Consider the following 17,447-nt stretch of genomic DNA (forward strand, 5'->3'; position numbering starts at 1 on the left):
TAGGCAGCAGCAGCAATCAGCTTAAAATTCTTGGTTGGCGTGTCGCGTCATCATCTCGTGCCTTTCAAGCGTGTTGCCATCTACTCTCCCTTCTTACAAGCCCTGCTCTCTGCTTGGAGCTCATTCCTACCCAAGATTTTGGGTATTCCTGAGAGATTTTACACAATTTTCCTTATGCTGCACCTTGCCATGGCCTTCTAGGGCAGGTGAGCTGCTGCTGCTGCTTCGAGGGTCTGCAGCACTCAAACCATGAAATAATAGATTAATTGGTAACACGCCGTTTTTTCTTTTTTTTCCTGTTGCTGATTTTTTTTGAAGCTGCGGCATTTCACCAGGACTTGGAAAAGCTGCGTTTTCAAACCCAAGATTTGCTTTTTCTTCCTAGATAGAAATCCTCACATCGATGAGGGAGCACCAAATAGAGAATTGTTTCTAAAATTGCCTTCAATTTTTAAATAATGTGTCTAAGAAGCGTTAGATGGATTTAAAGCAAGCGGCTAAGAACTGGCTTTTGCTATTGAACCTGTGCAGCTGGCATTGCTTCTCTTAAGTAAGGAAACTGAAATGAAATGTCGCTTTTCTTTTTAGAGCTTTGATATTTTTTGAATGCTGAGGAATGTATTGTGCTGCAGAAATGTAATATACCTTTAAAGCAAAGGCGGGCAGTGACCGGTTGGGGGAAAGCTTGGGGAAATAATTATGAGCATGTGTCTCCTGGTCATGGCCCAGCTGGTTATCGCTTCTTGCTTTTGGCTTTATTCACAATGACTCATTTGCGGACAAAAGAATAGGCACTGCGAAAAGGCATCGGCTGTGCTAAAAACCTGTCACTGCCCTGGAGGAACTCATGAAAATTGTTGCTTTTCTGCAAAGACATTGACAGCTTAAATTGCATTTAGATTTAAACTTCAATGTCTTCTATAGGCTAATATTGAAGCAATAGATGGAAAATTACTTAAGCAAGCCTTTTTCTTTCTCCTCATATGTAAGTGCATATCAATGAACTCCTTTGTTTGGACTTTTGCAGAATACAGCAGGTGTTACTCCTCTGGAATCTTCCACAGACCATTCTTCCTAGTAAGTTTTTCAATTGTTTGTTGATGTCTCTTTTAAAATATGAGGTCATTTAAGACAGGGTGGTGGATGTTGGAAATGCTTTAGCTTTTTGGAGGATGGATATAGGTAAATGCATGTACCATAAGAATTGTATGTGTGCTTTAGGTGAATCCTGGTACATTGTCTGCATTCAGATCCAGAATGTGTTTTGAAGTGATTACATGAGTGATTGCATTGTCTAAGTAAGATTTGCTGATTGTGCTAGGCAGTGGCTTTAAATAATCAACAGACCTTTAACTTCATTTGATGAATTTTGCGAATTGACTGTATCTTCATGCAAGTAACATTATTGTGTGGAATACACAAAAATTGTTTGTTACACCTGTGCAATAGATTGGCTGCTGCTAGATATTCCATGTTACATGCACCAGATTTGGATGCAGTTGATGAAAAGCAGTAATTTTCCAGTCTACAGGAAAGGAACAGTGGTAGGAATAACAATACTTTTCAAAGATCTATTGGGCACTGCTTTTTCAGCAGAATATGTGATGAACAGTATATTCATCACATATACATGGAGTTAGTTTGTTTTAGAAGAGGACCACACACACAAAATCCAGAGCAAAATGCTGAGCTGTGTTGAGTTACTTGTGTTATCCTGAGTTATTTGAGCCACAGACCCAGCCCCTACTGTGAGCCTACTGCTCCTTATAATTGTTCTGAATACTCCATGTCCATAGGCACAGTGATCCCCTCTGTGAGGATGGTTTGTTAAAAAAGGCAGTTTCTCCTCCAGATATCCATTAATACAATGTATGTTCACTGCCCCTCTGGGGGTCTTGGAGATCTCCTGTACTTCTTTCAACATTCTGCTGTGAAACCCACACAACCACTGCAACTGTTTCATTTTGGTATGAAGAGAGCAATAACATAAATAGAATTCCCAGAGATTAGCATAAATATTATATATTTGCAAGCAACTGGTAGTTCTGTTCAGTTTGCAAGAACTGGTGGTTCTGTTCATGGCAGCACTATCTGTGCCACACAGAGCATTCAGGAATGCCAGTGGAGAGGAAGCAAGCTGAGTATGCTGGGAATGGGACACAAGAGTGAGGCCTGGTGGAGTTACACATTTTTCCCTGCCCTGCCATAGAGAGCAGAGAGAAAAGATAGCTGGAATTTATTGTTTTGGGGTTTTTTGCAATGTTGCTGTCCTTTCATTCACCTGATGTTGCAGGATGCTTTGGCTCCAGTACAGTACTGCTTGCTGTCCTGAATAAGGAGCAGCTAGTAAAGAGATTCACCAAATGCCTCCTCTATCTCCCCTACATTTAGTCCCAAAGGAAGATTGTTTTAACTCTTTGTTTTTTAAAAATTAGACTAACAATTAACCTCAGGGCAATCATTATTCCCTGCAGCAACTGGCTGGGTTTCCTCAGGTACCTGACAAAGAGATGAACTCTTTATCAAAGAGAGAACCCTGATAAACAATAGCTTTGTAGCTATGGGTCTGTTTGAGCATTGTCTAGGTTGAAAAACTGACCATATTCCCTTTCTCTTTCATGGTGCTTTTCATGAGCTTTTCCTCCAGAAAGTAATTTATGGGACTGCATATGACCTGCTTTTCCTTGTGCGGAAACTAAAGTAGTCTTTGTGATCCAGACATTGTGTAATTCCACCTCCATAGCCAGTCCTGTGATGTGTTTAAAGCTTTCTCTTTACCCCAGAAGTACAGCATCTATCCAAAATAAACAGATACATGTACAAATTTATCCACAACAAACAGATATAACCACAAACATTTCCAAATTCTTATAAATTTGAATCACTCTTGGACATCAGGATGTCAAATATTTCTGTTAATTGGAAAATCTGTATATTTTTATTTTTTCAAATTTTCCAGCAGTCATGCTTTGGCCCCAGAATAGCTTTGTGTGAGACTCCATCTTATTCTGAAGAGCCTGGCTGAGCAGGAGAGCTGGTATCAGATTAGCTTAGCTTTTTGGAAAACAGTCTGCCTGACTGCTTAATAAGGATTTTGTACCTGGAAAGGCAATTTATACCATGGCATTGCCAGTTATTATTTTGGAGACAAAACAGGGAAATCTAGAAATCAGATGTGTGAGCATACTTGTGCTTAGGTTCATGAATAGAAAAGAGATTTGCAATAAATTTCCAGTCTTTAAAAACCTAAGAAATTAAAATTGTACTAATTTTAACATAATTCTGTTTATATATATACATGGTAGAACTAGAGTCCAGGATTTTTTATTCCATGTAGTGGAAGCCTCTGGCAAAGATTAACAGAATTGTGTGCATCTGGGAATTTCTCTGGCATTTAAAACAATGTAGAATCTGTAGCACTTTACTATTGCTTCTCTGCACAGTCCCTCACTGATGTGCTTCAGAAACTGGTCAGGGAATCTTTAACTGTAGTGTTGGCTGGGAGGCTGAACTGGGTGAGATGACCCCCTGAGCAGTTGTGCTTTGTAAGCATGGGACAGGCATGGCTGGTGTTTAAGGGGAGAGAACTGGAAGCTGGAAGGTTTTGTGTACTTCCAGCTAGCCAGTGAATTTCATTGTGTCTGCAAAGAAGTCGTGCATCAACTCTGTGACTGTTGTGTCATCTGTAAAATAGGGGGATGCTTTCCTGCTGTCTGTTTCCTGGGGGACTAAGACTGGAGAGTCCCCTCAAGTGGAAGGATGCTTTGGTAGTGCCAAACACAGAACACTATTGTAATGTATTCATAACCTCTTCATCAGCATCAGTTCTTCATGCACAGTCTATTCTGTGTTCACAAGTGTGGTTTTCTCTTACTTTACATTAAGCTCTCAGCAGACAGGTGTGACCTCCTAGTGTCCCTTTCCTTTTTCTTATGTATTTCAGCTCCACTTATTCACCCAACTACCATGCAGTGAAGAAGGAGTCAGAGCTAGCTGTGGGAGACCCTGCTGCCTTGGAGAATGAAAGGCAGATTTACAAGAGTGTGCTGGAAGGTGGAGATATCCCATTCCAGGGGCTGAGTGGTCTCAAGCGACCTTCAAGCTCTGCTTCCACAAAAGGTAGGTGGTTAGAACACTAATCTCTTCTTCTGCGAAATGTCAAAAGCCAGGTCATATGGGCAAACTGTTGCAAGGTTTAGAGTCCTATTCAGGCCAGTTGAGATTTATGCTGTCCATCCTCTTTGCCATCCCCAGTGTTCCCTCCTTTTTTCTCTCAGACCACAATGACCAATACTTTTGATGATGCCTTTAACTGATCCAGGTTCCTCTTCTCAAGAGAGATCAGCTCCCTCCATTCAGAACCTCAGCCACAGCCCACACCCTCATGTTCTTCCTCAAGGCTGCTTAGGCTGGCCTTGCTATCCATCTGCTCCCACTGCCTTGCCATTCTAGAGCCCTTCCCTGGCTTTTCTGTTCTTCCCACAGCAGTTTCTCAGCAGGCCACAGCAGTTTGCTGGCCTGGCTACCCTGGTGTAGCTGGTGCCCTGTGCTGCTCAGCCTCCTGCCTGCCAGGGCTGTGCAGAGAATGCACTGACACTGAACCAGCAATTGCTGGCTGAACCAGCCCCGCAGGCTCCAGGAATATGTGCCAGAAGAGACCAGTCTCCTCTTCCCTCCCCCTATTGCAGACTCTCTAAAAGAGACAAAGAAGAGCATGAGTCCCATTAGGGAATTGCACTGGGGAATGTATCTCTGAGCCAAATTCAACCTAAAAATGGCTTGAGATGGGGAGAGGACTGGAGAAAGAATGTGCTGGGTTTCTGAACTGCTTTCCCTAAAAATAGTACATCATACCAAAAAGGTCTCTCTGTCTCCATCTTCCAGCTGTTTTTCAGCATTTTGTCAGGTCTGTAGGGCAGGGAGTCAAACTGGATCTGAACAAAAAAATCTGTTCAAACAGTTCCCAAACTGCAATTGAACCTGAATGGTTATTTTGACATTTGGATTTGAACTCAAATCGGAAACAGACCTAAAAACTGCAGTCTAAGCTGAAACCAGACTGAATCCTATTAAAAAATAAAACAAACAATGTCCTGACTGGCTTCTTCAATTTTAAAGCAACCTTGGCCAACCACATTGTCTGAAGGACACTCAGCTTATTCCTAGTATGGGGAATCTGTAAGCAGGCATCTCTTGGGCAAGGTCAGCTAATGTGGTGTGCTTGTGCTAGCACAGTCAGTCTCTGATTGTTGTCTTCCTCCCAGGAATAAACTGTTTGGCAAGCACTGTGGTGAGACCATAGTAGGTGTGATTACAGGCTTGGTATGAAGCCATTTTTGCAATGTTAGTGTCTCTGCATTCTTCCTGACACCCTGATCCTGCCCAGAGTTCAGCTGCCCTTTTCCATGGTGCCACAGCTTCCCTGGAAGCTCATGATGCTTAGCACTTTTTAGGAGGGTACCTTAAAAGTGCTCCAGATTTGCTTCTGGCCAAGCCTCTCATTTTCAAAATGCTAGCAGCACTTCACCTACTCCTCTAAGTGTGGCTTGTTTTACAATTTCTTCCTGCTTTTCTTTATGTTTTGGAATTTTGTTTCTTTAAGGTGCATTTTATGAAATCCAAGCATGTTCTTTCTCCTTTCTCAATAGCTTTCTAGCACTTAAGCTAACAGGTTGTATTTATTTTATTCTGCATGCTTACCAGTGGATCGTAAAGGTGGGAATGCTCATATGACTGCACCCTCTTCAGTTAATAGCCGAACCTTTAATGCTAGTCATACCGGTATGTTAGGTCACGCATGTAAACATAAGAAGCCTTTATCAGCTGCCAAAGCCTGCATTACTGAAATCCTTCCTTCTAAATTCAAACCCAAATTAGCAGCTCCAGCTGTTCTTGTACAGGACAAGACGGGTATCTTGCTGTCTCATGAGAAAGCTCAGAGCTGCGAAAACCTTCGTAGCTCCACCGCCTTGTTTGATAATAAAAAGGCTTTCATGGTAGATATAGGGGAAAGCATAGAAAACATCTTGATGAAGTCCAAGCAAGAGTATGCCATTAAATCTGGCAGTACCATGAGCCTGCAGGAGTATGGTACCAACTCTAGGAAAGGCTACCTGTTTGCTGCCTCCAGAAAGACTGGGGTGGAGTTTACAGCACTCTATAAAGACATGCACCAGATCAACAGGTCCAGGATCCATTTGGACACAGTCTCCTCCTGCAGCGTGAAGGATATTGCATCTCAGTTTGAGAATGAAGCAAAGGACAGGGTGGAGCAGAGCCTTAGTCGAGAAGATTCAGAGCAGATCCCCAAAGACACCGTTTCCTCCCGTATCAGTGCCTTTGAGCAGCTGATCCAGAGATCCCGATCAATGCCCTCACTTGACTTTTCCATTGGGCAAAACAAACCCACCACTTCTCTTCAGTCTAAAACTTGTCTGAGTGCTGCATACTCTGCAGAGATTCTTCTGGATTTGTCAAAAGCACACCTAGAAGAGAAGGATGTTGCCAGCTTTGCAGATAAATCCTCCCGCTCCTGCAGCAATGTGGAAGACACGGCTTCAGATGTCAGTGATGTCATCCCTATGGACACAGTCTCAGCTTGCACTGATGAGATAGATCTTCTCTCAAATGCCTCCAATGACAGTGGCAGCAGCAGCAGCAACTTGAATGGGCCTCAGAAGCATAAAATCAATAGATGCAAAGGCGCATGCCCAGCTTCCTACACCAGGTTCACTACCATCCGAAGACATGAACAGCAGCAGTCCTCCAGGAACTCTGATTCCAAAGGGGATGTCTATGGGGACAGGCATATGCTCCCCAGAAATGTCTACCTAATGAGCCCACTCCCATTCCGATTGAAAAAGCCCTTCCAACACAAATCCTGCAGAACTCCGCCCCCAGACTGCCTGGCAAGCCTGGCAGTGCCCAGCCCTGAGAACCCAGACGACCCCATACAGCTGCAGGGGAGTGTAGGAAACAAGAGTCACCACTCCCAGCACCAACCTTGCTCCAGAAGTGGGCCTCTTGCTCCCAGGCGCCTGTCCTCCTTTGACATTGTGGAGAGGCTTAGCTACTTCCCCACCATGGGATCTAGCCGAGATAGCTTCATGGGCCGGGCTGACATTCCTGACTCCTTAAACAATGGGAACCCTGTTTCATATGCCCTCTACCACAGCCTGGACACAAACAACAACCCGCAAAGTGAACTTGGGACGTACCTAGGAGGTGGTTTTTGTGTTCTTTACCAGTGTCCCTTTATCTGTCTTCTTTCTTCCATTCTCCTCCTCTTTTCTTCCATAACCCTTCCATTTTTATGTCCCACATTTACATTCCCTGACTCTCTGGTTTTTTTTCCCTAGTGTGTCTAATGTCCCTTTGCGTGTCTTGCTGAGCAGTTTTGTTCAGGGCTTGTTAACAGCTGCCCTTCTGAGAAACAATTTCCACTGCATTTCTAATCACATTAGGTTCAATTTATCTCTCAAGCAGCTCTGGGGATGCAAGAATCTCAACATGAGATATTTCTAGTCCTGTATCATTTACATACATGGGAATTATAAACCAAACCCAGATGATTTGCTTTAAGGAGTAGTTTCTCAAGGTCTAGTTGTGTTTGCTTGCCTGTGTGTATTAAACTTTTCTCAACAGTAAAATGTCAAATCATACTTTGATGACAGTGAATCTTTTCTTCACAAAGTCCTTCTATGTCTTTACTCTTTCCTGTATCATTATTTTCTCCCTGTTCTTGGATCTTTGTTCACATGTAGAGCCCAAAAGGGAAAAAAATGAAAATGGATAAATATTCAACATCTGATTGGCAATTTGGTCAATGGCAATTGAGAATCCTTACTGTCATAATGAAAACAAATTGTTAAAAAAATATCTATTTTTTTCCTTTCTGGTTATGCTAGATAAATCCATGTGTATTTTAACTTCCTTATGTTGTTTTGAGGTAGATTCAGAATCACCAAGGCATTTTGCACCACTTGACTACATGGAAACTCCAGAGGAAATTCTCCGCAGGCGACATGATGATAAAGAGGTAACGCCCTCCTTTATGGCCTTATAACAGTAGTAGCAGCTCCACATACAAGAAATACAGCATTCAGCCTTACATAAGGACAGCTTGTATGTCCATGGCTGTGTGTCCTGGAAGTTAGAGTAACAAGCAGTAACTAGTATGTTTTACTTTCAATGCTGTCTGCCACTGATTTGCTGTGTAATGTGTATAGTCCAGTTCAGCTTGTTTCAAATAAACCTTATAGCTCTTATCAATTGCACAAAATTACATACAGAGGCTTTAAGTATATAAAAAGGTTGGAAATGTATGTGAGAAGTGGTACAACACCCTGGTACTTGCAGAAAAAGATTGGTAATCTGTAATTGTTCTTCATGCAAGCCACTTGAGTCAGTATTAATCAAACTGGTGATAACACTATTATTCCTGTGGGGGTACTCAAGTTTTGAACAGTGAGTGTAAGATGTTTTAAGCTATCAGAACATGGTAAGTTTTCCCCCAGTGCAAACTAGAATTCTTTATGGTGTCTGAAGTTGTTGTCAACAGAATGTAGCAGTCCTTTTTGAAATGGCTGGATAAAAGTGGGACAAGCTGAAATAATAGGAAAGCCACATAGACTTTTCAGCACTGAGTGTATTCAAGCTGAGTTAAAGAAGTTATAAAGTGCTTGCTTTCCTGGAAGATGGAACTAATTTCCCTTGCTGGTGGGGGGGAAGTTTTGCTTTTAGTGTTAACTTTCTGAGTTCAGATAATGTTTTGAAACATGCTTTGAAATATGGTAAAATCTGTTCTTAATTCCTGTGTGAAAAATGTTTTTTGCTCTCTTCTCCTTTGAAAGTTAGTAATTCCCCCACTTCCAAAATCCAGCATGAAAACTTATGTAAGATCAAAAACCTGAATTTGGTAAGACCTTCTGGTTTCAAATGAGTTAGCACACAGCTGAACTCTTCAGCTTACAGTCAGCCCTAGAAGGTGGAAGAATCTTTCTCTGCAGATGCACAAGAATGCCTGTTTTCATTCAATGTGCCAGACTTTATAAATCCAAAATGATTTTTAGGTGTCTGTTTATTTTACAAAGTGTGTTACAAGAGCCCAAAAGAAGTATGGGAGAACCTGAATGTGGTTAGGCACTCTCCCAAGCTCCTTGTAAGGCTTATGAGAATATGATGCCTTGGAACTCAATGGGGCTGATTCAGGTCTCTTGGAAGTCAGTGAGAGATACTTCTTTTTGGTGGAATGGGGTTTAGATCAGGTCTCTGCATTATCATCAATCTTCTTAGAAGCTCCTAAGACCTGCCCAAAACTAAGAAAAAAAATCCTCATTGACTTCCATCAGCTTTGGATCAGGTCCTCTGTATGAGCTAGGTTTCAGTTATGCCATAATGAAGATGTACCTTCTGTGTTTGTAAAATGAAAGGGTATTGTTTAGTTAGTAGAAACAATTATTTGATACTAAACTGCAAAGCCCAGCTACTTGCAGGAACTCAGGAATCTTAAGTCAAATTTATGGCAGCTTTTGAATGCCTTTAACTAGATTATTTACTGCCCATTTTATGCAATTTTATGGCAGAAACTTTTAGAGGACCAGAGACGACTTAAACGTGAGCAAGAAGAAGCTGATATTGCCGCTAGAAGGCACACAGGGGTTATTCCAACGCACCATCAGTTTATCACTAATGAACGATTTGGGGACCTCCTAAATGTAGACGATACAGCAAAGAGGAAATCTGGGTCAGAGGTCTGTTTTAGTTACCTCAGTCTGCTGCTTGACCCAAAGCAATAATTGCCTCTCACAATATTGTGCTTTAGGCCGACATTAGCTCTTCAGAGAATGTCGTTTGTTGGTTTTTCTTTTTTTTTTTTCCACCTTCCCCTTTCCCATGCTGGCTTAATTTAGATCTGCTTTGACTTTTATGCCTGGTAAATTAATTGATATCTCTATACCAAGCTGCATATATTAAAGCATGCCTGCTGAGAATTGCTGGTGCACACCTGTGATGCATGCCTTTAAATATCAGCTACTTAGTCAATCCAAGGCATTCTACATCTTTTGCATCATATTGCTACATTTTCCTCTTGTCTGTGCCTTATGCTTAGAAACTTCATGTCTTGTTGATCCTGGCCATGCGGTTGTCACGTAGTTGTGTTTTTTTAGAAATATGTTGTTTCTTCTCTTGAAACATGCTTAGCATATTTTAGAAACATTCAGGAAAAAAGTCTCAGCATGTTTTGCTGTGTTCAACCTGGTTGGACTTTCTGAAAGAGACAAAGGAGGAGGTACATATTTTTTCCATGAGCCCAAGGCACTTTTCTGGAAGGCTGGATGTTGTGTCCAGGTGTTATGGCCAAATGCCTTTCCTGCCTCACATGCATTGCTGCTGGGCTCTTGACAGCAGCTCTGTTTCCCCAGTGGTGCTACACTGTGGTGGTGGGTGGGGTGCTCACCATGTGGATGGAGTACACCTGTCTGCTCTTTAGTTTCAAATGCTCTGGAACCCCATCAATGTGACTGCTTTGTGGTTTATGCTCTGTTACCAAAATTACTGTAAAGTTTTCTGAATATTTTGTGGCCATTAGAAGATCAGCCAAGTAAACCTTTTAGAGCCCAGTCCTGCTGTCAACATACATTTTGGTTCTTTAGCCACTGAAGACTTTTTTTAAATGTGTGCCTGATTTATTCGTATTTCCTTTTCACCTTTGTCTCTTTCCTACCAATTGATACAAAGTTCATGGGTCACATTTCAGTATTCAGCAGGGCCAGATAATAATCAATAAGGGACACATCAAATAATATTCTACTATTTTCCCCAGCTAGTAAGTTTTGCTTTTCCATTCAAATGTCAAGAGAAATTTGGTCCTGGAGCTCCAGTAACTGTAGTTACTGGATCAGCTTTCATTCATCAGCGTTTGTCATATTAAAAGTTGATTGCTGTTAAATCCATTTCCTGTAGAGCTCCTAATTATTGCTATGCTAGAAGTTGGCACTTTGTGTCCTGGTGGGAGATGCCCCTCCAGTGTATTTGGACTGTAATACCAGTTGCACGCAAGCTTGTAGCAGAATACCTGCATTCAATTTCCTCCCCATGCTAATCTTAGCTGTAGAAGAGTTTGGGTGATTTTCCTCAGAAGAGGGTTGAAAACCTAATTATTATTTTAATGTTTGGTTTATTTTTTTTTTTTATCTCCAGATGAGGCCTGCTAGAGCAAAGTTTGACTTTAAAGCACAGACACTAAAGTGAGTACAACTTGTTGCTCCTACCTGTAGTGTTCTTTCTCTGCTTTTTCTCCTAGAATGTAGTATTTTTGAAGTGTCATGTAATTGGACTCATGTTTTAGGGTGTCTTCAGTACCCAAAGCAAAGTTGTCCATAGTAAGGCAACGAAAAGTAATACGAACCTTGCAGTTCATAGCATCTAAAGGACCTTCTTTCTCAGGGAATTTCTATTCCACATGATTTTTAGGACAAACCTGCATTCTCTACTGCAAGAAGTGAGTGCTCTGCCCTGCGGGTGAGTAGAGCCACAGGAGATCATCCTTTTTACTGTGCAAAGGGTAGCCCATGAGCAGAAGTTAAATAGATGCCACACTCTAAGCATGTGGGCCCCTGGCTCGGCATTTTCCTGATTCAGGACAAACAAGTGTGCAGGGTGGTCACTGCTCTCCTGGCATCTATGGATACATCAACAGATGTTTCAGATGTCATTGTGGTACTTCCAAGTCCTATTGTGATCCTTTGGGTGAATCCCATGACACTACTTGTTCTTTGTAGGGAAACTGCTGTGAAGAGAAGGCCTGGAAAGCCTCTGTCACAATATGAGCCTGGAGAAGGTCTCAATTTAACATTGCTAGAGAGGGAAGAAAGAACAAAATTCAATGAAGGACCTGCATGAATAAGCTAATGTCCTGAGAATATTTTTTATTTATTCTTATAGGTGATGATTTGTAATAATTTAAATAGCATCTCCCCAGCACCTATAATAAAACTGAGGCAGATTAGGTGTAGCTGTTGTGTCCCTTGAGTAGAAAATATCAGGATGCCAGACAAAAGCAAAGCAGAGTTTGTAAAAATCATCTTAGAAAAGGCTGTGTTGCTTATTTTCCTCTGGGTACCCAAGTAGTAAGTTTATGAGCCTACTACAAGCTAGCCACAGTTCTTCAAGCTGCAGAGAGTCATAATTTTAGCACTGAAGCCTGTGGATTGAAATTCCAATTTTTAGCCCAGTTGAGGTCATTGATTGCACAACTGCAGGCTGACCATCAGTGCAATCATTGCAGGATCAACTTTGCCATGTAAGTATGTTAATCTAATCAGCAAACTAGCTCAGATCAAAATCATATGTCTCTTTGGAAGGTGCCTGTGACATGACTGTTTCAAAACATGAATTGAGGGCTGCTCATCATATCCAACATGGAAAGTAGCCAGTGTCATATTGAGCTTGACCCCATTGCCTCTGGGAGAGCATGTGGTTATTAGGGCCCTCACAGGCCAACTTTTTTACAGAATGCCCAAAGAACAAGCAAGGTCTTGCACATCATGATATGAACAGAGTAATCCTCAACATTTAGCTTGTGCTTTGGGTAGAGAATGATGTGTATCAACATGCTGATGCACACCTTGGTTCCTAGGGATTGCTGGACAGAAAAACACATCTGTTCTTCTCTAGTGAAGTTCTGATGGAGTGCTTGTGTTCTTAACAGGGAACTTCCTCTGCAAAAAGGAGATATTGTTTACATTTACAAGCAGATTGACCAGAACTGGCTTGAAGGTGAACACCATGGCAGAGTTGGCATCTTCCCACGATCATACATAGAGGTAGTTGCTTTTTTTGCAGGTGTTCTCTTTGTCCACTCCCTTTCTGCCTGAGACCACTTTATGGGCTTCGTGTATGAGACTTGGCTGATTCTGTTCATTCATTCTAGTTCCTTCCACCAGCTGAGAAGGCTCAACCCAAAAAGCCATTACCATTGCAAGTATTGGAATATGGAGATGCTATTGCTAAGTTCAACTTCAATGGGGATACCCAAGTGGAAATGTCCTTCAGGAAGGTAGGACTTCTGTTGTGTTGATTAATTGAATCCAGACATGATGATGCTTTTTTAGCCTAGTAACTTGCAATTTCCAAATGAAAGCTCCAATAAAATAAACACTGTATTCAGGAAGGATTCCTCCTCACCGCTCATGGTTTTAATCCACAGTCATTATGTAGTGCATTGCAGTTTTTGTTGCAGGTAGGCTAAATCAAGAAGTGACAATTGTTTCCTTAGGTCCAACTGAGAAGATACTTTGGACACAAGTGCTGGAAACCTGGCTCTGCAAGGCAAATTAGATACTTGGTGACAGGTCTTTCCAGGTTGGTTAGATTCAGCAGAGGCCCACACAGTGACGTGATAATGGTGATGTAGAAAAGAAGGAAGCTGGATTCACCTTCCCCATACAACAAGCCAAATCACTGAGCAAGCCAGGTTCTGCAGTATTGAAGTGACTGGCTAGACTGCAGAGTGAAGGTGTGGGAAGGGGTTGTGTAATGCCTGTTCAGAAGAAAATCAGCCATATTTAGATTAAGTAGCAGAATTTCTCCATCTTGACCAGCTTTATGTTTTAATGCTCAGATTAGATCTTCTCTGTCTTCTCTTTTAATTATATATGAAGGTGAGGCTTGCAGTGTATGTTAAGGATCTGGAAGTTACTTTGTCAGCAAAACTTGGAGAGACCTAGGATAAACTGCAGACCTGTGCATACTTTCTATGCACCTCATATGCCTGAGAGTCTCATGGTCAGCCTGAAACAGCTGGGTTCCATTTTTAACTGGCTTTAGCAAGTAGGGCCTTGAAAATGTGAGCATAACTGAGTCTGCAGACAGACCAAGTCAGTATAGAAGATCTGCAATTTTTTCTTTCTCTTAACTCTTAATCCACAGTTGAGGATTAGGATAATTTGAAATATGAATAATTCCAATTAGGAAATTGTAAATTGAGAACCACCAATTATTTTAGGTCATCTGCACCAGGATTTAAAATGTAACCTGCTTTGGAATGATGAAACATGTTAAAATCACAACTGCATTGCTATTCCTTCCCACAGGGCGAAAGGATCACGTTGATTCGACGAGTGGATGAGAACTGGTATGAAGGAAGAATCTCTGGCACCAGTCGCCAAGGCATCTTCCCCGTCACTTACGTGGAGGTGCTCAAGCGGCCAGTGGTCAAAAATGCCATTGACTATCCTGACCCACCCGTGTCCCTCTCCCCCAGCCGCAGCATGACAGCTTCACCACAGGTACTAGGACTAGATGCAGCCAGGCTCAACACCTTGCAAAACAGTGGGATATTACCATTCTTGTGCAAGAAGCAATAGCTGAAAGAAAGCTTTATTTAAGACTAGAATGTTGTGCCATAAAGCCATGCGCTCCCTGCAGTAAGCTTCAACTGCAGGAAGAGGTGATGTTTCATTTACCAGAAAGGTCAATGAACGGATCATTTGGGGATTTAGAGACTCAGCTTTTTATCTCTGATATGTAGCTTGAATCGGGCCAGGTTGAAAAGGCTGCAGTTCACAGCCATGTGATTTAAATTTCACTGCCAGAGATGGACTGAATTAGTGATCCAGAGTGATCCACTTCTTCTGGGTATGTGTTTACAGTTCATGCACCTTTACTGTGATGAGGGGAATTTTATATTATGACTATTAGAAAGAAGTGTCTTAGTCTGTAAAGTTTTAAGAAGTGCTATAGTCTGAAAGAGTCATTATATTAGTCCCAATCAGCTTGAATTAAGCTGTATACCTGCCCCTGTATGATCTAACTCATGACCAGGGTTTTTAGAGACAGGGTCAGGAGAACAGTCTGTATAATTTGAAATTGCTGCTACATGAACTCAGGTTTTGAGAGCAGGTCAGTCTGGGATCTTCCATGAATATTAGATTCACTACAAACGATACTGCAGTTCAAAGCAGAAATAAAACTGGCAGCAGGTAATTATATGGGGATCCCAGAATGTTTGGTTATGGCAAATTAATCAGGGAGATAGTCTCTAAATCCCCCAATGTTTTGCTCCCATCTTGCAAATACTCATGCGAGGGGAAGGTCAGCATACATGTCTGGGTCATGGCCATGAGCTTCTGGTGCATCTCCCCCTCACCCATAGGACCAAAACAAGGTCAAGACTGCAAGAAAGATAAGTGGAGAACTGGGATTATGAGGAAGGGATATATGCTATGGAAAGGATAGGAAAAAAAGATGCCATGACTCATGCCTGTTGTCTGTCTGGATCTTTCCTAAAAGGAGTGTTTTCAGTCTTAGCCACTGTGTATAGAGGAAAAACTTGTTGCTAGTTTGGGATTCTCAGTCAAAGTAGACTTCAGCTGAGCTTTTCTGTGAGCCTGGCAGCCTTTCCATAGCTGTTCCTTATCTTCCACAAGTTCCCTGCAAGCTTCTCCCTTTGATGGAAGGGATCATATCTGCCTTTTTTAAGTTTTCTTTCCTATTCCTTTGATTCCTCCCCTATAAAGTCAGTACTCCCCCTAGTTTTTTGTCTAATTTGGCTGAGGACTGAGAAACAGTCTGACAAGTACTAATGTAGCTGTCCTCACCAGTGCTGCTGGTGGTAAAAGCCACAGGCAGGACTTGGTAGTGTGTTCTGCCCTTTAAACACAGGACCTATTTTAATCACCTGAAGAGCAAATAGCCACAGCTGGCTTTTTTGGTCCCTTTCTCCTGTGCAGCTTCTGCAATGCATGCTTCCTGAGAAGCAGGCAATGCTCATGCTAGAGTTGGATAAAGTCAAAGTTCATTGGAGCAGTGAGTTCTGGCTGGATCCACAGTATGAGTTGCTGGGACCCCAGCTATTGTTGTCAGACCAGTCCAATGCTGCATTTGCCATCATGATGGTGGCTTCAACTGCTCCCTGAGGGACTTGGGGCTTATGGTATGAAGTCAGAGGCCACAAGGTGTTTTGTGTCTCGGATACTGGCAAAGGCTGGAGAAGGGTATTAGCAGCACAGATACAGGCTGGACTCTGTGGTTGGAGTAGCTGCAGACAGCATTGTCTCCAACACAGCAGAGCATCCATAGAAAACTTATGCATGTGGTCACAGATCTGCTTCTCTCCACACTGGCTCTCTCTCCTCTTACTTTTGCTTGGTTTTGTATTTCCTTTATTATTTTTTTTTGTTCATTTCTTTCTTTTTCTCTCCTGCTTTTGTCTCCTTCAAGTCTCCCAGCTCTGAGCTGCTCCATACTCCAACTCCTCCGCCTTTGCCTTTTGCGCGCCGCGCTTTGTCTCCAGAGGTGCAGGCGGTCACATCCGAGTGGATTGCTCTGACCGTGGGAGTGTCTCCCAGCACCACTCCTGCCATAACTCCTCCATTGCCTCCTCCGCCTGAAGCTTCCCTCTCTCACACTGACTATCTCTCGCCTTCTGCTGCAGCCAGCCCTTCCCCCACAATCAGCCTCCACCATTCTCATCTCTCTGGCTCCTCGACTCCCAGGTCCATTAAATCCCCATTGCCCTCTTCCTCATCCAGACCTCAATCCTCTGCCCGCAGTTTCTACCAGGCCACTCCACAAAATGAAGAAAAGTTTGATTCTCCTCCTCCCAGCGTGACTTACTCTAACTCCTCTCGCTGGGCAGTGGAGAGCCCCGAAAGCATCCTTGCAGAGCAGCGTGACACCACTGCCAGCCAAGCCTGGCTCCAAAAGACAGGAGAGGGCAGCAGCCACCCTGAGCAGAGTGCTCATGCTGTCCCCAAGATCTCTGTTGAGCGCTGCCTGAAACCATCCCAACTAGACATGCGTGCGAGCCCAGAAAGGAGACCTGTGGGTTCCTCTGAGGACAACCAGTTGTGTCAGGAGCTAATGGCTATTGTTCAGGGAGGTAAAACAGAGAAAAGAGACATGAGGAAAGGTGATACAGGAAAGTTGCAAAGCGGGGAAAATAAGGTACTTCTGCATGTGTGTGTGCTGCTCTGAATTGCTGATTTTTGTTTAACTGGTGGGTTGACGTTTGTGCTGCTCTGCAGGCAAAGCAGAGCCAGTGGCTGCCACATGTCATTTTGATGATCTTAAGACATTTTTTCAGGGGTCACCAGTAGCATTTGCTTATAGCAGTTCAAAAAGTTTGGGAAGAGGGCTCAAGAGAAAATTATTTTAGGATAGATAACACAGGACTGATGTAGTCAGTCACATCTAAAGAGGCAATTATCCCATACAGTGGCTATTACTAGATGCATCAGATGAAAGCATCACGCAGGCCCATTGTGCAGAATACAGACATTTTCTTGCTAATCAGAGATTTTAAAGTGTGCAGTGAATAATAGGTTATAGAATTTGTTTGTTTTCCATAAAACCAAGGACCAAATAGCATTTTAAACATAAGCCTGGCTCCTAGAATCACAAAAGAAATCCCCTGTTGATCCTGGAGCCTATGGTTTAGTGAA

At 42.5% G+C, this 17,447-nt stretch overlaps 1 protein-coding gene across 50 annotated transcripts in view; it reads left to right on the forward strand.

The window, feature by feature from the left end:
* The window catches only part of SORBS1 (sorbin and SH3 domain containing 1), a 208,431-nt gene that overhangs the window by 179,533 nt on the left and 11,451 nt on the right, over positions 1-17,447 (forward strand). For 27 of the 50 annotated variants that reach the window (XM_021548366.3, XM_021548389.3, XM_021548396.3 and 24 more), the window contains 10 exons: positions 1,028-1,077; positions 3,944-4,119; positions 5,704-7,224; positions 7,953-8,038; positions 9,585-9,752; positions 11,203-11,249; positions 12,713-12,827; positions 12,935-13,060; positions 14,097-14,291; positions 16,225-16,950. In XM_021548366.3, coding sequence (XP_021404041.1) covers positions 1,028-1,077; positions 3,944-4,119; positions 5,704-7,224; positions 7,953-8,038; positions 9,585-9,752; positions 11,203-11,249; positions 12,713-12,827; positions 12,935-13,060; positions 14,097-14,291; positions 16,225-16,950 — 3,210 coding nt within the window. The remainder of the gene's footprint in view (positions 1-1,027; positions 1,078-3,943; positions 4,120-5,703; positions 7,225-7,952; positions 8,039-9,584; positions 9,753-11,202; positions 11,250-12,712; positions 12,828-12,934; positions 13,061-14,096; positions 14,292-16,224; positions 16,951-17,447) is intronic. The other 23 variants (XM_077784599.1, XM_021548585.3, XM_077784600.1 and 20 more) reach the window with 6 other exon arrangements.

Source organism: Lonchura striata, chromosome 7, assembly GCF_046129695.1.
Source record: "Lonchura striata isolate bLonStr1 chromosome 7, bLonStr1.mat, whole genome shotgun sequence".
Classification (NCBI taxonomy): domain Eukaryota; kingdom Metazoa; phylum Chordata; class Aves; order Passeriformes; family Estrildidae; genus Lonchura; species Lonchura striata.